The sequence below is a fragment of the Polypterus senegalus genome, chromosome 8 (assembly GCF_016835505.1).
Source record: "Polypterus senegalus isolate Bchr_013 chromosome 8, ASM1683550v1, whole genome shotgun sequence".
Classification (NCBI taxonomy): domain Eukaryota; kingdom Metazoa; phylum Chordata; class Cladistia; order Polypteriformes; family Polypteridae; genus Polypterus; species Polypterus senegalus.
In genome coordinates, this window is record NC_053161.1 from 158,932,752 (window position 1) to 158,955,244 (window position 22,493).

Consider the following 22,493-nt stretch of genomic DNA (forward strand, 5'->3'; position numbering starts at 1 on the left):
CTCAGACTGCCTCTGCTCCTGACACGTTTACATTCGAAGAAGAAGAAACTTACGAGACCCTTAATTGAAAGACGAAACTGTCATCTTTGTCAAGGAGCAAGTTTGAAGTGACAAATGTTTGTTTGCAGTGTTTGAATAAAATTCCTTCTTATTTCCACGATCCCGAGTGTCTCTGTGCAAATCTGTGACCCAAGCGTGACAATATATATATATTGGGAAAAAAAGATTGGTTCATAAATATATACATTGGTTCAGATATATATATCGGTTCAGATACATTGGTTTGAATATATACATTGGTTTTAATACATAAGTTCAGATATATATTTCGGTTCAGATATATACATTGGTTAGGATATATTGGTTGAGATATATACATCGGTTTGAATACATCCGGTCAGAAATACACATTGGTTTAGATACATTGGTTGAGATATATATAAATTGGTTTGCATAGATCCATTCTGATATATATACATTGGTTGAGATACATCCATTCAGATATATACATTGGTTTGAATTCATCTATTCAGATATATACATTGGTTGAAATATATATATATATATATATATATATATATATATATATATATATATATATATATATATATATATATATATATATATATATATATATATATATATATATATATATATATATATATATATATATATATATATATATATATATATATATATGGCTGCACGGTGGCGCAGTGGTAGCGCTGCTGCCTCGCAGTTAGGAGACCGGGTTCGCTTCCTGGGTCCTCCCTGCGTGGAGTTTGCATGTTCTCCCGTGTCTGCGTGGGTTTCCTCCGGCACTCCGGTTTCCTCCCACAATCCAAAGACATGCAGGTTAGGTGGATTGGCGATTCTAAATTGGCCCTAGTGTGTGCTTGGTGTGTGGGTGTGTTTGTGTGTGTCCTGCGGTGGGTTGGCACCCTGCCCAGGATTGGTTCCTGCCTTGTGCCCTGTGTTGGCTGGGATTGGCTCCAGCAGACCCCCGTGACCCTATTCGGATTCAGCGGGTTAGAAAATGGATGGATGGATATATATATATATATATATATATTGTCACACATGTGCGATTAGGAGGCAGTCAAAGAGCCTAAAGGTGAGTGAAACATCGCGAGATAGAGGGTTGTCACGTGGTACTTACCTGAATCTCTTTGCTCAACAGAAAACTTGAAGAAAAATAATTCCTCCACTTCCAGGATTACAAAATGGCCGCGATGACGTCACTTCCGGCCCACCATTATGACGTCACTTCCGCTCCATCAATCCACCTCACTTCCGTCCCATCATGATGACGTTGTTTCCGGTTCCTGTTTTCAACGTCACTTCTTGCCAACCATTTCCTGTCCCATAATCCTTCTCTGTATAAAGTCGCCATTTTGACTGAAGAAATCTGTTCATTGTTTTACTCTGAGACTTTGAATCGTTATTTTCTTTAATTGTCTGGACGACAATATATGGGGACGGTCCCCAAAACTTTGTTTTGTGTTGTGTAAGATTCTTTTAAAGAAGAATAACCATCACAATTGGCGTAGCTTCGACAGGATTGTTCTTTGTTTATTTAAAGATGTCGGAAGAACAGGACCTGAACACCGTTCTGAGCACCATCATGGGCGATCTGCAAACCCTGAAGATACAGATGGGTGAGACAAGGACCCAGGTAGCAGAAGCCAATGCTCGTGCTGCTGCTGCTGCTGCAGGTGTACGGACGGAGGTCGCTCGGCCACCACCTATTGCTATTGCTACACTAACAGAATCGGACGACATCGAGACATACTTGATTTTGAGCGTGCGCTAAGCGAACGCATGGCCAAGGTCGGAATGGGCGTACATACTGGCTCCCTACCTGAAGGGAACGGCGCAGAGAGCCTATTATGATCTAACTGAGGAGCAGGCAGCTGATTATGACGCTCTAAAAAAGGAGGTCTTCAAGCGCTACGGCGATCTCGGAACAGCAGGCGAGAGAATGGAGGGAGTGGCAGTTCGATCCAGAAAGACCGATAAGAACCCAGGGCTTTGAAGCTTGGGGGAAAGTATGTCGCTGTCTACGGCCCGACATTAATAATTCACATAAAATGGCCGAGCTTCTAGCATGTGAAACTTTTGTGCATGCCCTCCCTGACCATATCGCCCAGCAAGTACGGAAGCATAATTTTGAGGACATGGACTCCTTAATCCAGATCACTGAGCGGCTTGCAAATCAGGGAAATCAGAACGGTTCTCCCGCCGAACCCAACAGGCACGTGGGGCAACTCCTGAGCCCACCCGACAAACTCCCGAACCTGCCGTCCGTAGACGGGACAGAGGTGCCAGTCTTCCCCGCTGTTTCAAGTGTGGGGAGATTGGACATCTGTCCCCTAACTGTACCATCGAGCCCATGGATTGCTCATTAATTAAGGGAGAAAGGTATTGTGCCACTGTGACTAATCCTTTATCTCTTCCATATACAGGTGCAGTTATTATAAATGGCAGGAAGGTAAGAGCAATGTTTGATTCCAAGAGTAACATTTCCATTGTTGCCACCCGTTTCGTTTTACCGCAACAGTGGACTAGGATAAAAACTAGTCTAAAATGTATTCATGGGGATATCCGGTATTATAAAACGGCCAGATGTGTCGTATCAGTAAATCATCACCTAACGAGCATGGCCATGGCTGTATTACCGGATCCCCCTTTTCCAGTTATATTGGGTAGAGACTGGAATAAAATTACCAGCGGTAATAACGTAACTGTACCTAAGAAACATTTAGGCTTAGTAATGGAGAATACTGCTCTGACTGCCTCCACGCCATGTCCCACAGTAACACGGACCCATACGGGTACCCAATGTGAAGAATTTGATGTCCCATCGACCTCTCGGGAACTAGTGCAGTTAAGCAGATGGCGTGGAGACAGAAACCACACCCTTAAGGTCGCACAAGACCCTATACAAGATTTAACTGCCCAATTTCTATTAACACCATCGTCTTTTAAAAGGGAACAATGGAACGATGATTCCTTAAAAAATATTAGGAATGCAGTAGTATCTACCGAGGGTTATACAACCCTGGATCCCATGCCACCGATGCCGTTCTTTGTACTTAAAAACGAATTATTATATAGAGTGGCAGAACACGAGGGAGAAGTGCGAACGTTGTTGTTAATTCCACGCACTTTTCGGCGAAAGGTGTGTGAATTAGCACACGCTCACCTTCTTGGAGCCCACTTAGGCTCCGAAAAAACATTAGAGAGAATAAAGCTCCGATTCTATTGGCCGGGAATTAACGAGGAGGTCCGGCGATTTTGCTCTTCCTGTCCTGAGTGTCAACTTCGCCAGATTCCTAGAAGGACGCGAGCTCCTCTCGTTCCCCTTCCCCTTATTGATATCCCTTTTGAACGAGTCGGTATCGATCTCGTAGGACCATTGGAACCCTCGTTAAAAGGATTTAAATATATTTTGGTGCTAGTAGATTATGCCACTCGCTTTCCGGAAGCTGTTCCATTGCGCTCAGCTAATACGAAAAACATCGCACGGGAATTAGTAGGGATATTCGCCGTGTTGGGATTCCCAAAGAGGTTTTAACGGACCAAGGGACTCCTTTCACATCGGAGACGTTCAGGAAGTAGCCAAATTACTCCGAATAAAACATCTGAAAACGTCTGTCTATCATCCCCAAACTGACGGATTGGTAGAGCGTTTCAATCAAACTTTGAAACAGATGTTACGCAAGGTAGTTAACGAGGATGGAAGAAACTGGGATCAGTTGCTTCCTCTCGTTTTGTTTGCTTATCGGGAAGTCCCTCAGACCTCTACTGGTTTCTCTCCCTTTGAATTATTATATGGAAGACAACCCAGAGGGCTTTTGGATATGTTAAAAGAAGGATGGGAAGAGGAGGTCCTCCCAACTTCAAATATTCTTGAATATATCGCAATTACGCGATAGATTAGAGAAAATCAAACCTATTCTAAAAGAAAATTTGGAAAAGGCACAAGCAGCGCAGTCCGTTATTATAACGAAACACCACCATTCGGAATTTGTCCCGGTGATCGTGTAATGGTACTCGTCCCAACTTCTCATTCAAAGTTGTTAGCACATTGGCAAGGCCCTTATGAAATTAAAGAAAGAAAAGGTCTCGTTGATTATTTGGTTAAACAACCTAATCGGCGACCTACTGAACGAGTATATCATATTAATTTGCTGAAACCATGGAAGGACAGGGAACTTGATCCCTCGTCCAATCAGCCTCGTTCTCTTTTTATGTCATGTGCCCATCTTAATTTTGGCCCGATTTGACATCAAACAACGACAAGATCTCGAGGCGGCTATCTTGTCTGTCCCTAAAGTTGTGGACGAGATACCGGGACGTACTGCGTTGATTGTTCACGATATTATTACTAACCCTGGAGTGATTGTCAGAGAGAGACCTTATAGGCTCCGGAGGCAAAGAAAGCGGAAGTAGAGTTGGAAATTAGGACGAATGCTAGAATTAGGGGTTATTGAGGAGAGTCATAGCCCTTGGTCTAGTCCAATTGTCTTAGTTTCTAAACCTGATGGGTCGTGGAGGTTTTGTAATGACTTTCGACTCAACCAGGTCTCTAAATTTGATGCGTATCCCATGCCGCGGGTGGATGATTTACTTGATCGGTTGGGGAACGCTCAATTCCTAACTACTCTTGACATGACAAAGGGTATTGGCAAATTCCCTTAGCGGACTCCGCCAAAGAAAAAAACGCTTTTAGTACACCCAGTGGACATTGGCAATACAGGTCCTTCCTTTTGGCTTGCACGGGCACCAGCTACCTTCCAACGTCTGGTAGACACACTGCTAAGGCCCCACAATTCATATAGTGCTGCCTACTTAGATGATGTGGTCATTTATTCCAGCACGTGGAAGGATCATGTATGGCAGGTTAAAACAATACTCTCCAAGCTAGCATCTGCTGGTCTTGAATTAATCCAAGAAATGTTTTTTTGGATTAAGAGAAGCCAAATATTTGGGCTACCTAGTAGGAGGGGGTGTTGTTAAACCACAATGTTCCAAAATTGATGCCATTCTTAATTGGCCCTGTCCGATGAATAAGCGGCAGGTACAAGCATTTTTGGGATTGGCAGGTTACTATCGTCGTTTTGTACCGCATTTCTCAGAAGTTGCTGCGCCCTTATCTAATTTAACAAGGAAACGAGCACCTTTAAAAGTGGTATGGGATATTTCGGTTGAGAAAGCATTCAGTGACTTAAATTGGCCCTTACTTCAGCACCTGTTTTAAGATCTCCTGATTTTTCTGTTCCTTTCATCCTCCAGACCGACGCATCAGCCACAGGTTTGGGTGCCGTGCTGAGCCAATGCGTTGATGGTGCTGAACACCCTGTTATGTACCTAAGCGGAAACTGCTGGACCGGAGACCAAGTATGCTGCAGTGGGCGAGAAGCCTTGGCGATTAAGTGGGCTGTCACGTCTTTGAGGTACTACCTACTGGGGCGTGAGTTTACTCTGGTGACGGATCATGCTGCCTTACAGTGGATGTCCCTTCATCGGGAGTCTAACCCTCGCATCACTAGGTGGTTTTTGAATCTTCAGCCTTATCGTTTCAGTGTCATTTATCGTAAAGGTTCCTTGCAGGCCAATGCAGATGCTCTCTCTCGTGTCCACGACCTCTCGGTGCAGGTCGCCCGACCCGAGGGGTCTGGGCTGAGGGGGGTCATGTCACACATGTGCGATTAGGAGGCAGTCAAAGAGCCTAAAGGTGAGTGAAACATCGCGAGATAGAGGGTTGTCACGTGGTACTTACCTGAATCTCTTTTGCTCAACAGAAAACTTGAAGAAAAATAATTCCTCCACTTCCAGGATTACAAAATGGCGGCGATGACGTCACTTCCGGCCCACCATTATGACGTTGTTTCCGGTTCCTGTTTTCAACGTCACTTCTTGCCAACCATTTCCTGTCCCATAATCCTTCTCTGTATAAAGTCGCCATTTTGACTGAAGAAATCTGTTCATTGTTTTACTCTGAGACTTTGAATCGTTATTTTCTTTAATTGTCTGGACGACAATATATGGGGACGGTCCCCAAAACTTTGTTTTGTGTTGTGTAAGATTCTTTTAAAGAAGAATAACCATCACAATATATATATATATATATATATATATATATATATATATATATTGGTTGATATACATTGGTTTAAATATATATATTGGTTAAAATAGATTGGTTTAGATATATACATCGGTTCAGATACATCTGTTCTGATATATATATTGGTTCAAATAGATCCGTTCAGATATATACATTGGTTGGGATTTATGGGCAGGCACAACATGGCCACCCATGTTTAGCATCTCCCTTTCGCTTCATCATTGCTTCAACACTGTTGTAATTATTGTGCACATTTTATACAAGTAGCCTATGCCTGTCTGTCCCGTTTTGTTTCGTAAGCCCTCTTGGTTGGGGGTCCTTGATTTCAAAGCACTTTTTTTCCTTTCATTATTTAAAACACTCGCAGATACCGCCTCTTAAGCTCCGTCCGCCTGCTCATTGTACCCGCCTCACTCGCTCCCTCTTTTACCACCCATGACAGATTCTTCTCAAAAGCAGAGTTACCAGAAAGCATTAATCGCAACCACAGTACGTCCCATTTGTTTCACCTCATCAGACGCTGGTTTATCATTGGTGGAAAGCCGCCCGGTGATATCTGTTATTCCGTATTGGCAGCACTTCATTAAAGGGCGATTTGCTTCAGCAAGGAACTTAGTCCTGTTTGCTGAAAGGATGTTATGGAGGAAAACACTGGAGTTGCTCTGTTTCTTTAAATGTTGATCAGAGATCAAAATGACCAGAATATTCCCGCATCACAAATAACTGATGTTTAACTATTTTTATAGTAAAACTAACAAAACCACACACAAGCACGTACACGCTCACACACACACTCAAACTCACAAATCGTGGGTCGCACGTACTACTGATTAAGCGTATCTGTCAAGGACGATTATTTTTTCACCCCATAAAACAGATTCTTCTCAAAAGCTGAGTTACCAGGAAGCATTGATAGCAACCGCAGTACCTCCCATTTTTTCACCTCAACAGATGCTGGTTTATTATTGACCGAAAGCCGCCCGGTGATTTCTGTTATTCCGTATTGGCAGCATTTCATTAAAGGGCGATCTGTTTCAGCAAGGAACTTAGTCCTGTTTGCTGAAATGATGTTATGGAGGTAAACACTGGAATAGCGCTGTTTCTTCTGAATGTTTATCAGTGATCAGGGACCAGAATGATCAGAATATTCCTGCTTCACAAATAACTGATGTCTGTTTTTATTGTAAAACTTGAGAAAACCACATACACGCGCGTACACAACACAAACACTCAAACTCACAAACCGTGGGTCGCACACACTACTGATTAAGTGTATCTGTCACGGACGATCATTTTTTTCACCCAATAAAACTTTAGTTCGTCAAAGTTAGAAAGCAGCGCGGTGATTTCTATTATTCCTTATTGGCAGCATTTAATTTAAAGATGATTCACGTCAACAAAGTGAAAGGGTCTCTTATTTTGACAGGGCGATCTTTTTTTTAGGCTTAAGCATTTTTGATTGACTTACAAAAGAAAATAGTTATTACTTACCCTCTTTGCTTCAAATTGGCTTTTTAAAAAACCTTTTTGATATAATTTATGACAGTATAAAATAAAGGTAGTGCTCAAAATTATAATGCGCCTATCTACCAGGAAGAGGTGGTGGTAAGAGTGAGATTATTGACTCGCAGTTAAATGATCACTGGTTTGTGTCCGGGGCGCTTCCTTTCTGTTATTTTATTTATTTATTTTTACAATTGCTTTGAGTAGTAAGAAAGGCGCTATTAAAACGTAAGGAATTAATAACATTATTATTATTATTATTATTATTATTATTATTATTATTATACGTGTGAATGCGTGATCAAATTCAGCCGCTGCGTAGTGGGGTATGAATAGTGACACTATGTGCTCGACAATACCACGAGTTCATTGAAATAATTACACAGCAAGGTGCACATGCAATACAAACACAATGTGTATATTATTGAAGTAAAGGTTCATATAAATTGATTATATACAAATTTTTAACAAGTTGAGAGATGTCAACTGGTTAAAATACACGAAATTATACATGTATTGCTTTATAGTCCACATATAGTGTACGTGTATTATTAAAATAATGATATAAAAATCATATAAAATGGTATACAATCTGCGTCGTAGACGTATTTTGTGTCATATTTCTTCAAAGCAATTTATAATTAGATTGGTTTTAAAAAATCTTACGGCAAACATGTGAACCGTTGAAAATCGCTGATCTTAATGATTTGTTTTAACGCATGCTCCGTGCAAAATGCTGTCATATCTGTTAGTAAACATTTCTACAGCATAGACCAAGCTGTGGAAATAAGTGTCTCCTCTGCTAGAAGGGATTAAGAGACACACTCGATATGAAAGTACTATAAAAGACTGTCTGATAGGCTTATTAAAGAAACTGTGCACAATTTTAACTGCCTGGTGTTCATTTTATAATGGACCACTGCAGATGAGGAATGCCACAGGCTACTAAAAGTTTTTAAAATACATTTGATGAGTTTTAATCTCCCATAAAAAACGGTGCACAGAACTCCTGTGTGTTTTATAGGATAATTGCACCTGCTGTGAAAATGAGATTCCTGTCCAATGTACAGGGGTGAAAGGGTGGGTGTGGTAGGAAATGTATTTAATTATTTATATAGAACTATATTTCATTCCAATAGTTTTAATGACTCACATGGCGGAGGTAAAATTTGAGTTCAACAACAAAACATTTCCCGTAGATTTTTTTTCCACTTTTTTATTCTCAGGAAAAACCACCTGTGTAAATGTTTAAAAGCAAGCTGTCACTTATAGCATGACAATGGATTGCTACATTTATTTTAACGAGCTGTCTTTTAAATGTCTTTGTAAAGTGTTACTGGGTGTCGAGCAATGTATTATTATTACTGATATTTTACTAAATCTTACTATCCACGTTTCTTTGTTGATGAGCCCCGTTGAAGAATTTTTTGGTAACAGAACAGTAAACACGCCAAGACGACTGAAAACACAACTGACGACTGGTATTTTTCGATATCATTTTAACAAAGTTTACTGTCCGCCCTCAATCACAGAGCACCCCGCTAAAACGTCAATAGCGTTTAATAAACCTGCAGCCTTAGAACGCAGACATCAGGACATCGCTGCGCGTGCGTGTTTACTAACAGATATGACAGCATTTTGCACGGAGCACGAGTTAAAACAGATCGATTAAGATCAGCGATTTTCAACGGTTCACATGTTTGCCGTAAGATTTTTTAAAACCAATCTAATTATAAATTGCTTTGAAGAAATATGACACAAAATACGTCTACGACGCAGATTCTTTACCATTTTATATGATTTTATATCATTATTTTAATAATATACATACACTATGTGTGGATTGTAAGGCAATACATGTATAATTTCGTGCATTTTAACCAGCTGACATCTCTCAACTTGTTAAAAAGTTGTATATAATTAATTTATAATAACCTTTACTTCAATAATATACACATTATGTTTGTATTACGTGCGCACCTTGCTGTGTGATTATTTAAATGAACTCGTGGTATTGTCGCTATTCATACCCCACTACGCAGCGGCTGAATTTTATCATGCATTCAAACGTTTAATAATAATAATAATAATAATAATAATAATAATAATAATGTTATTAATTCCTTACGTTTTTATAGCGCCTTTCTTACTACTCAAAGCAATTAGTAAAAGTAAATAAATAAATAAATAAATAAAATAAGAGAAAGGAAGCCCCCTGGACACAAAACAGTGATCATTAAACTGCGAGTCAGCAATCTTACTCCTACCACCACCTCTTCCTGTTAGATAGGCGCATTATAATTTTGAGCACTACTTTTTTTTTATTTTATACTGTCATAAATTATATCAAAAAGGTTTTTTAAAAAGCCAATTTGAAGCAAAGAGGGTAAGTAATAACTATTTTCTTTTGTAAGTCAATCAAAAATGCTTAAGCCTAAAAAAAGATCGCCCTGTCAAAATAAGAGACTCTTTCACCTTGTTGACGTGAATCATCTTTAAATGAAATGCTGCCAATAAGGAATAATAGAAATCACCGCGCTGCTTTCTAACTTTGACGAACTAAAGTTTTATTGGGTGAAAAAAATGATCGTCCGTGACAGATACACTTAATCAGTAGTGTGTGCGACCCACGGTTTGTGAGTTTGAGTGTTTGCGTTGTGTACACGTGTGTGTGGTTTTTTCAGTTTTACAATAAAAACAGACATCAGTTATTTGTGAAGCAGGAATATTCTGATCATTCTGGTCCCTGATCACTGATAAACATTAAGAAGAAACAGCGCTATTCCAGTGTTTTCCTCCATAACATCATTTCAGCAAACAGGACTAAGTTCCTTGCTGAAACAGATCGCCCTTTAATGAAATGCTGCCAATACGGAATAACAGAAATCACCGGGCGGCTTTCGGTCAATGATAAACCAGCGTCTGTTGAGGTGAAAAAATGGGAGGTACTGCGGTTGCTATCAATGCTTCCTGGTAACTCGGCTTTTGAGAAGAATCTGTTTTATGGGGTGAAAAAAGAATTGCCCTTGACAGATACGCTTAATCAGTAGTACGTGCGACCCACGATTTGTGAGTGTGAGTGTGTGTGTGAGCGTGTACGTGCTTGTGTGTGGTTTTGTTAGTTTTACTATAAAACAGTTAAACATCAGTTATTTGTGATGCGGGAATATTCTGGTCATTTTGATCTCTGATCAACACAGAGCAACTCCAGTGTTTTCCTCCATAACATCCTTTCAGCAAACAGGACTAAGTTCCTTGCTGAAGCAGATCGCCCTTTAATAAAATGCTGCCAATACGGAATAACAGATATCACCGGGCGGCTTTCCACCAATGATAAACCAGCGTCTGATGAGGTGTAAAAATGGGAGGGACTGTGGTTGCGATTAATGCTTTCTGGTAACTCTGCTTTTGCGAAGAATCTGTCATGGGTGGTAAAAGAGGAAGCGAGTGAGGCGGGTACAATGAGCCGGGGCGGGACGGAGCGAGGCGAAGAGGCGGGTATCTGCGCGAGTGTTTTAAATAATGAAAGGAAAAAAAGTGCTTTGAAATCAAGGACCCCCAACCAAGAGGGCTTACGAAACAAAACGGGACAGACAGGCATAGGCTACTTGTATAAAATGTGCACAATAATTACAACAGGGTATTCTGCTAGTTTTCCATAAAACTTTTACAACTTCTTTCTTTTCCTGTCATCAGATCACACAATTTTTTTGGATAGCATATTTTAGCATGTTCACTAATACTCACATTTTCATATACTTTTTGCTCACTCATTTCATGAATTCCAAAATCAATGTGTTCTATCGAAATCTTTCCCTTTTTGCAACACGTAGAGAACTCCTTTCAGTTAGATGCCTCAGTCTGAAAATATAAGGCATCGCATTTACTACAAACTTTATTCATTGCACCACAGGAATGTTCAAGTATCTCATTTTCGTTGCCTACTGCAGATTGAGCAAATTGTTGAATTGAACGCATTCGGTTAATATTTTCAAGAATTCTTTTACTCTGGCATCTTTCTTGAGAATCCATTACGGTCTCATTTTGTTGTAAGCTGTGCCTACTTGCCACGTTTTGTCTTAAACGATATACTCCCTGGTCATAGCTCTCATTTATTCTAGCTATTCTCATGTGGTCAGCATCTCTTTGTCATCTCTGGATGACGCCGTGCTCTGTCTCATTTGCCTTTGCAATTCTGGTACATTTGACAACTAATCGCCAACATCAATTAGCCTCTTCCTCAGTCTCATTTGTTTTTGCAATTCTCTTTTGCTCAGTGTTGGCCCATCTTCATTATATGGTCTGTTCTTTGCTCTCATTTCCTCAAGCAATTCTCTTTCTCTCTGCCTGTCATTAATGTTGAGTGCGCACTTCATAGTTTTCATACTCATTCGTTTACTCAGAGGTTGATGCACTTGCTGCTTTCTGAGCAGCTCTTCTTTTCTCCACTCTAGCAGCCTGCTTCTTCTCTTTTTTTGTCAGAATCTTTTCACGTTTAAACTGATCATGTCAGTGTTTGTGTTGCAATTACTTAGTACGTTTTCTTTAATTGTTCCCTTAAGCTGGCACTTAAGTCTTCAATCTGCCTCAAGAATGACTAAAGATATGAAGAGGTAGAGGAAGTGATGGCGATGGTGGTAAGAATGAGAACGGTGTCCGTACACATATGCCGCATGTCTGCCTTGTTGGCCGCTGCAGAGAGTTTATTCTACAATAAAATAAAATAAGAATAGGAATAACCTTGGAGGTCAATCATCACCCGAAAGCAGATCTTTTGTCGGCATATTGTCGCGTTTATACTGATTAAGTCAGTGTTTGTGTTGCAATTACTTAGTACGTTTTCTTTAATTGTTCATTTAAGTTGGCACTTAAGTCTTGAATCTGAATCAAGAATGATTTAAGAAATGAAGAGGTGGGCGAAGTGATGGAGATGGTGGTAGGAATGAGAATGGCGCCCATATGCATGCACAACACGGCTGTACAGTTGACTGCTGCCGGGATTTGATTCTACAGTAAAATAAAATAAAAATTGGAGGTCAATCATTACCCTGAAAGCGGATAGTAGACATCACATAGTATATGTGTACCAAATTTCAGGTCAATAGGTGAAACGGTTTGCGAGCTACAGGTGATTTAAAATCCTGGAAAGACAAACGAGCAGCCATGGTAGTGTATTATATAGAAATATACAGCGGATACACTACATTATCCATCCATCCATCCATTATCCAACCTGCTATATCCTAACTACAGGGTCACAGGGGTCTGCTGGAGCCAAACCCAGCCAACACAGTGCGCAAGGCAGGAAACAAACCCCGGGCAGGGCACCAGCCCACCGCATGGCACGCACACACTCACCCACACCCACACACCAAGCACACACTAGGGACAATTTAGGATCAGATAATGTTAAGTGCCTCATTTTATATAGTGTGTACTTTAAAAGCAGATTCAGATTATTTTAAAGCTTTTCTCACCTGACAGAGCAGCGACTTCTTTATCAGGTCGTCTTCTGTATGAGGATGCTGCTCCAGGTTTCTTTTTTGTCGAATGGATATCTTGAGCCATGTAGAAAGAACTAGACGTCTGTCCTGAGTGGCACTCAAGGCTTCAATATCCCCAAGTTCCTTTTCATCAAAATGTATTTTACATAAGGCAAGGACTGTGGAAAGAAAATACATGTGAGAGAGAACTGGTACAGTGACATAGCTGAGGGACAGAGGCTCATGCAGCAGCAAATGGTTTGAATTTTATCATTTTTTTTTTTTTTGTCCTTACCTAGTTTCACATATTTAACCTATATTTATACAAACATACATATAAAAAACAGTTTGTACTAGGACTATCTGATACTGTAAGAGTTTTCTAATAAAGAATTGTAAACTTGAAGTGGCCAATTTCAATACAGAGCAAAGCTCATGTATAACAAAGAACTTGCTTGAACAATTTGGATACAGAGAGGAGACAAGGCATATATAAAACGTTATAATTTATTTGACATTAAAATATTTGAATAAACTGGTAAATGAAATGCTAGTTATCTGTCTGTCACATTGGCTAACAACTCATTTCTCTTTGGCTAGAACTCACTGACTGTTCAGACTTTGAGCCTTTTCTCCTTACTAAGCCTATTGGACACAGCAGAAGAGCCAAGTCTTGTGCTGTAGACAGGGACCTTACCCATGATATTGCTGTAACCAAGATTTTTGTTGAGATGATGTACTGGCTTCAAAGAAGTTAAATCAGTGTTAAATGTTAAGCTAATGGCCAGTATTTTGTGGCTTAATTTGGTATTTTTGAGTTACTGTTCAGCTATGGTGTGTCTGTGATACAAAATACTTGACCCATGGAGTCAAAGCAAAGCAATGAAAGGAAAAATAGGGAAAGAAAAAATAGGCAACATTAGACAAATCTTGTATAGCTCATTTTTAGAAGAATATGCAGTGTGGGCATGCAGTCATCAAGCGGTCATATACACATTTGTCTCCAAGAATCACCAACAGTGGACTGGACTGCCAATACTGATGCTCTATGTAAGAAAGCTCAGAGCAGAATATACTTTCTGAGAAGGTTGGCATCCTTCAACATCTGCAGTAAGATGCTGCAGATGTTCTACCAGACAGTTGTGGCGAGTGCCCTCTTCTACGCGGTGGTGTGCTGGGGTGGCAGCATAAAGATGAAAGACGCCTCACGCCTGGACAAACTTGTTAAGAAGGCAGGCTCCATTGTAGGAGTAAAGTTGGACAGTTTAACATCGGTGGCAGAGCGACGGGCACTAAGCAAACTCCTGTCAATGATGAATAATCCACTGCATCCACTGAACAGTGTCATCTCCAGACAGAGGAGTAGCTTCAGTGACAGACTTTTGTCACTGTCCTGCTCCACTGACAGACTGAGGAGATCGTTCCTCCCCCACACTATGCGACTCTTCAATTCCACCCGGGGGAGTAAATGCGAACATTCATTTTATTTTAATTCTTTTCATTTTTATCACTATTTAATTTAATATTGTTTCTTTGTATCAGTATACTGCTGCTGGATTATGTGAATTTCCCCTTGGGATTAATAAAGTATCTATCTATCTGTCTATCTCAGTGTCAGAACTGGGACGAAAATGAGTGACATCCAGAGATAATCCTTAGACTGAAACTAATGGTGGTGTGACCTAAATTTCGTCAGTTGGAAGGAGGAATTGAACCATCTGGCAGCACATAATGGAGCAGGAGTCTGGAAGAACGCCCAACCTGATAATATACACATAGAAACGCACTTACAAGCTGTCCCGTCTTCAGGAAATTGGAGATTTCTGCTGTTGTTCAGTGTGATGTGAAGCTTGTGAGTATTTGTAACCTGAAGGTCACTGGATTGACAGGAACCTGCTAGTGGACCATTTAGATAGATAGATAGATAGATAGATAGATAGATAGATAGATAGATAGATAGATAGATAGATAGATAGATAGATAGATAGATAGATAGATAGATAGATAGATAGATAGATAGATAGATAGATAGATAGATAGATAGATAGATAGATAGATAGATAGATAGATAGATAGATAGATAGATAGATAGAACAATGCCTGTACTTGGGATTGGAGGAGAACTAAAAGGAGTTGCGGGTTATTACTGGTGTGCTGTCTGTTAGTATTCATCAGTATTTGGAATCCTGTGGGCTGTAAATAAGGTAATGAGCTGAATAAAAAATAAATAATTAAATCTGTTTGGACTACAACCTCAGTTGTTGTTAGCTGTGATTGGGGCTTGGTGAATGAAGCGTCTCCCTAATGATCACAATAAATAAACCATTCTAGTAAGAATAAAGTAGATCTGGTACTGGTAATTTAGGCATATGCTTTTTTATGTGAGAGGTTAGCCAGTTCAGTGTGTGAGTTAGAAAACATTTCTCCTTACAAATAGCTCACATGGAATACATGAATACTCATCAATCTCTGTTTCATCCCACTGTACTCTGAAAATGTGGCAATAAAGTTAAATTTGAACCTGAAATTTTCTTATTGTATTTATGTGCATTTTGTTCATATCATTGTGGAATAGACAAATGTTGCATTTTCGGGTGTAGACTTGACAGAAAAAAAAACACCTGCAAATTCATATAACAATGAAACAGTCAAACTAGTAATGAAGTCTATCTGCAACTCAGAACTTTAAGGGAGGCATGCAGTTTAGTGAATAAGTTTCATAAACAAGACAAATTTGAATTGTACAAGTAACTGATAAATCAATCATGCAAGTTTATAAAATGTATAAATATATCATTTACACCAACGGTGCTCCAACTATGGGCCGCACTGAAGCTGTACAATGGGGGTTTGGGGTTGGGGTGTTGTCGAATAAATGAACAAGACCTCAAAATTAATGTTTTACATTTTTATTTCACATTTAAATTTTCAAGCATATAATCACAACAAATGCATTATAACTAAAATTAAAATAAAATATTACTAAGGCATAGATCTAATGACTAATATGTGCCTGCTTTAAAGTACACAGCCTGTCCAGGTTTGGTTTGATATTCGTGATGGACACTCTGAGCTCCTTTTCTATTTGAAGTTTGTTTCTATGACGAGTGGCGCCACTGCTGCTGCTTTTATAGTCGCATATTTTCAATCCAGAAAGTTCGAGACGTATCGGTATCTGTCGCGAACATTCGAGTAAGAGTAGATCAGGTGATAATGCGGCGCGACTGCACCATATTGGCAGCGTAGCCAATATTGCCAAATTAAGTTAAATAATTTACTGCGTATTGGGTTATTTTCATGATACAACTAACAGCTGTATAATATTTGTCGGACGAAAATACGTTCGTCTCGCGCAGATTGACTTCATCGGTGTCCTCGTGTACGAGATTTTTAAAAATGAAAATATATTTAATCGTCTCTTTATTTAAATATATATAAAAAATAATAATAATAGATTAGAATTACTACTAAAAACCACACAAGGCATTTTAACAGTTATTAAAGCACTTTAAAAAAATAAATTGCAAATATTTCATTGAAGTTAGCCGAACACATGCAAATCTTATGGAAGTAAAAATAATGGGATACCGCGAGACCGCACGAGTATCATACCTTTGTTAGTTATATCATGGGTTATTCTCATCTATCTTATATTATGCAGGGGGTGCAGAATTATTCCAGGTAGAAAAGGGGGGGATTTATGAAAGTTTAGCCGCTTTTCCACTGCATAGTACGGCACGACACAGTTCAGTACAGCTCACTTTTGCGGGGCTTTCCACTGGGAACAGTACCTGGTCCATTTTTTAGTACCACCTCAGCCGAGGTTCCAAGCGTGCCGAACCGTTACCAAAATGTGACGTGTAAACTCTGCTGGTCACTGATTGGCCGGAGAAAATCCTCATTACTGCGTCACTGAACTTGCGACAAGAGACACAACAGACCCGCGAAGGTTCAAACTGGTTTTAACCAAAAATGGCTGTTCCGTGGTCTGTTGAGGAAGTACAGACGTTCCTCTCGTTGGTAGCCGAGGAGCGGATCCAGCGAGAGCTGGATGGGGCGATTCGGAATGAAAAAATTTTCCAGGAGGTCACTCAGCTCTTGGCTGCACACGGCTACCATAGGACTTACAAACACTGTAGGGACAAGTTAAAAAAAATGAAGAGCGAGCAGTAGAGGCGGCGCAACTATAACGACACGTGAATAATCCGCCCACTCTAAAGCGGTACTAAACTGCAGTCAAACGCAAACCGAGCTGAACTGAGCGAACCAAGGTGAGCTGTACTGAACCGTGTCGTGCCGTACTATGCAGTGGAAAAGCGGCTTTAGAGAACCGCGAGATTTAAACATATATCCATCCATCCATTATTCAACCCGCTATATCCCAACTATAGGGTCACGAGGGTCCTGCCCATGTTTTTATTATAATATACAGTATATAGAGAATGTGTGTAAATTGTTTAATAGTGCTGTATTATTAAAGTGACATTTAGAAAAAGCACTGCACTTAATAAAAGTGTACTCTTTGTTCTGCCAAAAAAAAACAATAATAATAATTTAATGAAAAAATATCATGCACTCTACTTCAGTGTTGCTGTTTCCACATAAAACTTCAGGGTCTCCATTGTTTATTCTTAGGACGATTGTTTAACTATCACTGTTATTAAAATGAATTGCTTTTATTTTTTACAGAGCACACTTTCACTTAAAAGCCCACTTTAACATTCAATAATTAGGAATACTTAATACTTAGAACATGCCAAACTCATAATGTTACTGTGAAAATGTAATATTTGTTAGATTACCTCTTGCCTGAAGAAGGGGCCTAAGTTACCTCGAAAGCTTATATATTGTAATATTTTTAGTTAACCAATAAAAGGTGTCATTTTGCTTGACTTCACATTAAAACAGAAACAAAATCTATCCATATATCATAAGGACTGAAAATTTTTCTTTTTATCAGTCTCCGTGTCCATGTTCAAGCCCACTGCCATGGATCATAGCACAAGCAGCAATAACTATTAAGGGAGAATACCATGAAGAAAACCACACACACTATGAAATAAAAGACAAGAAACCTTACCTGGATTCAGGAAACAGCAGGTCAACATAAAACTGCCATTTTCTTTTCTGCCTTCAGCAAACCCATGGAGGAGTGGTCCTGAAACCAGTCTGGCAGTTTTTCAGTTGTTTGACTGCATTCTAGCACAACTAAACATAGCATTATTTTACTACAGGATAGAATGTACACAAAAGTAGGAAGTTCTTTGAATTAGAAGTGTTGCTGAATCACTAGATATTTAAGATGCTATCTTTCACACCATCCTGGCCTTCTGTTCTCACATTACCGCTCTATGTAAAAATGCAGGAAAGCTAATACAGTATGCATTCTTAACATGCAGAATCTAGGAAGTGAAATTTATGCAATGCATTATTTACAGGCTGAACAATGAGCAAGCTAGGAATTTTTTTAAAATTTAGAAAAATCGGTGTTTTCACTTTAGAACACAAGTTCATGTGTCCGTGGCTGGGTGCTGGAATGACAGTTCAGGAAATAGCAAGGAAATTTTGGGGTGCCAACTGGATCATCCCTTTTATTGTGTGAGGACAACGAAATGCAAAAAAGAAACAAAAACATGTAGGGGAGTTCAATTAAATAATTACCTTCCACTGCCATGCTCCAACAACTGTGCCTGCAGCAAGTACTCCCAGGGCACTTTTAATGTCTTTATAATGTACTGCATCAAAGTTTCCATAGTCAAATTTGTGTTTACTATAAGGACCTATTAGTACACTGCTGTTATTTTCTAGCAATCATTTTGTTTTTCAATTCTGGCCCTGACTAAGCACCAACTACAGTGACATGATGGACAGTTAAGTGAAACATTTAATATATTTTAATTAAATAAACTATTACACCATGAAGAACATATAAATATTAAAGAACATGTAAAGTTAAACAAATAAGAATATTGAAACCATCAATTAATTCCAGTGATCCCAAGGATTTCAGAGCAGTTGCTCTTACTTCATACATCCTGAACAATTTTGCGAGGTTTTCATAAAATACCTGGTTTCAGAACATCTGCAGTTTGTCTATCAGACACCTATAGATGTGGAGGAGGCTCTCATCTGCATGTTCCACAAAGCCTACTCCCACTTGGACAAAGCTGACACCACAATAAGGATCATGTTTTTGACTTTTTCAGTGCTTTTCACATCATTCTGCCTATTCAAATGGGAAAAGCTGAAGGTTATGCATGTGAATGTCCCCACAATCTCCTGGATCATGGACTACCTGACCAACAAACAGCAGTTTGTGAGGATGAGGGACTGTCTGTCACAAATGGTGGTGTGTAATACTGGAGCGCCTCAGGGAATTGTCCCTTCTTCCTTCCTGTTCACCCTCTGCACAATGGACTTCCAGCGCAATACCAGCTCTTGCTACCTACATACATTTTCAGATGACTCCTTCAGCATAGGCTGAATTAATAATGGAGATGAGTCAGAGTACAGGAGACTTGTGGAGGACTTTGTCTTGTGGTGCAGGAAGAACCATCTGCAACTCAACATCAGCAAGACAAAAGAGCTGGTAGTGGACTTCTCACATGCCAAAAAGCCTCTGAGACCAGTCATTATTCAGAAGGAGGACATGGAAGTGGTGTAGCACTACCTGGAGGTTCACATGAACAACAAGATGGACTGGTCTGACAATGTGGTGGCACTGAACAAGAAGGGCCAGAGCAGACTGTACTTCCTAAGGAGACTCAGGTCTTTTGTGCAGGAATCTGATGGAAATGTTCTGTCATTCCATAGTAGCCAGTGTGGTGTTCAACACCACAGTCTCCTGGTGAAGCAACCTGAGCTCAAAAGACACACGATTTCTCAACAAACTTAACAGGAAAGTCTACTCCACCATGCGGTTAACACTGGAAGCTGTTGGAGAAAAGAGGATGGTGGCAAAATTGGGAGACAACAAGAAAAATCCCCTCCATTCCCTCCAGGAGGCGCTCTTATGGATTACTTTCAGCCACAGGCTTATTCTATCACAGTGAGCTAAGAAGTGCATCTGGGGTCTCTTCCTCCCAATATACTTGTTAAGTTTACTTTGAAATACCTGCACAATATACATTTATTTATTGACTGATTGGTTGACTGTATTATTTGTCCTGTGAGTCTGCATCCTTGGTTTTTATGTTTCTGCAGCTGCATGCTTCTGAAATTTACCTTGGGATTAATAAAGTTTATCTAATCTAATCAATTTCTGTATGTAATAATCTGAGACACCACAAATATTTCCAAATTATTCTCCACAAATAACAATTCTTTTCTTTTTCAAATACAAAATACATTCTTATATTAGATTGTTTGACAAAAATAAAACCCAAGGTGACTTCCAAATGTCAACTTCAGACAGTTAACAGTTAGGGGTCACTACAGATAAGTTGATTTGATCACCAAAGTTGTTTTTTTATTTATTTATCTCTACCAGCAGCAAAGCTTTGCTCACTTCACGCTCCATAAAGTTTAGGTTCATCTTCCCGTCCTTACTGATCCCATTATTGTCCACTCTGGAATAATGTGCATTGGAATTTGATGATCATGCTGTCCGGACTCAGCAGGAAACAGGTAACTAACTTTTTTAGAATCATTTCCTTTTGAGTAGGCAAAACTAAAAAAATAAAATAAAATGAAGTGACCTAAATGCAGATGAGAGGCAAGAATCACAGTCAAAATTCAAGCAAGAAGTTGAAAACCAGGCAAGACATGAAAATCATTCACAAAGAGAATTACTGGAAGGATTTGGAAGGATTTATCCACAGATTGGATAAAATTTAGTCCAACCACAGACCTTTCATCCCATCTGCTAATGAACTTGTGGCCATTACTCTAAAAATGCAGGACACAACCCTAACAATGGTAGGTAAAACGGCTTCCACTACAGGAAAAGGCTATAACATCGCAGAATTCAGCCCTGATCATGACACATGCTATCTAACTTTTTAGCCTATTCGCTCACTATTCTTTTGCCTCAGTCATCATGACTTAATTTCATGGTCCAATCCCTTTACCCTTACAGTCCTGCTAGATGAATTATTCCCTTTAAACTCAAAATAGGGGAACATTCATTAGCCAGTATACGCTCATTATGATGGCATGCATGAGAAAATGCACCTAATGATTATTTTGGAGGGGAAAAATATCAGATGATGAAGACTCTAAAAGTAACAGAAAAAATTGTAAGAGACAGGCAAGGTTTAAAACCAGGAAAACAATAAACAGATCTTGAAAACTTTGAAAATGTAAATCTAAAGGTTCACATATCTAATGCTAGCTTGACATTTTTTTCTAATTAGCTAGATTTTTTTGGGGTCTTCAGTCAACTGTAGGATGTTTGCTACTGACAAGCAGTGCTGATTTACAGCAGAAATCTCCAGTGTATCACACGTCACAGAAAACGAATCGCGTTCCTTAATAATACACAAAATTAATGTGTGGCTACTTTGTGAATCTATCTCATTCTACAGACTCCTGTCCATCAACCACAAAGTGTCTGTATGCAAATGTTCACAAAATTACATCTGTAAGAGCCATTTTATAGTTACATAAGATTTATAAATATTTTACTAAATGACCAAACATAACCTATGGGAGGTTCCTATAACCCCCATAAGTAGAATTGAATTGTTATATTCTAGCCATTTCTAACAGCTCTGACTAAACATTACTCTCAGTTAATGATCAGCCTTGCCATGTGTAAGGTGTAGAGGGCACATGGTTTTAAACCGTGCTTCTCATGCTGTTTGTGTGTGTTATGTAACATGTGAGACAAAGCACTTAATTTAAGTGCTGCGCCATATGCTTAAAGTGTACAGAAGAAGTTAAGACCTTTTAAGTACAGAAGTAACTAAAGTTTCTCAAGAAAAGCTAAGTTTAGAGAAGATACATTTTTTCTTTTTTTGCATCTTATTCTACATGTGTAACAAGTTCTTTCTTTATTCTTGTGTGGATTATCTACTTTTAATTTTCACTAAATATTTTTAAAATAAACTTTTGGAATGAGAGATCTCTTTCAGCACATGTTTTACCTGTGCTTGAACTCGCCTTATAATTTGGTGGCTACATCATCTGTATTGTACTTTGCATTCATTTAAAATAAAATGATTTGTACTAAATCCAGTGGTGAGCGTCTTAACTCTAACACAGGGGTCCTCAATCACAGTCTTGGAGGGCCGCAGTGGCTGCAGGTTTTTTGTTTTAACCCGGTTGCTTAATTAGAAAGCAATTCTTGCCAATAATTTAATTTCATGGCTTGTTGGTGGTTTAACTCTGCTTTGTCAGGTCATTCTCATATCCTGGATTTTCTTCCCCTTTCT

At 39.3% G+C, this 22,493-nt stretch overlaps 1 protein-coding gene across 1 annotated transcript in view; it reads right to left on the reverse strand.

The window, feature by feature from the left end:
* Window positions 1-14,176, reverse strand: part of LOC120533237 (NACHT, LRR and PYD domains-containing protein 3-like) — a 59,719-nt gene extending 45,543 nt beyond the window's left edge. The window contains 1 exon segment of the mRNA XM_039760018.1: window positions 13,114-14,176. Coding sequence (XP_039615952.1) covers window positions 13,114-13,204 — 91 coding nt within the window. The 5' untranslated portion in view covers window positions 13,205-14,176.
* Between the last annotated feature and the right edge of the window lie 8,317 nt (window positions 14,177-22,493).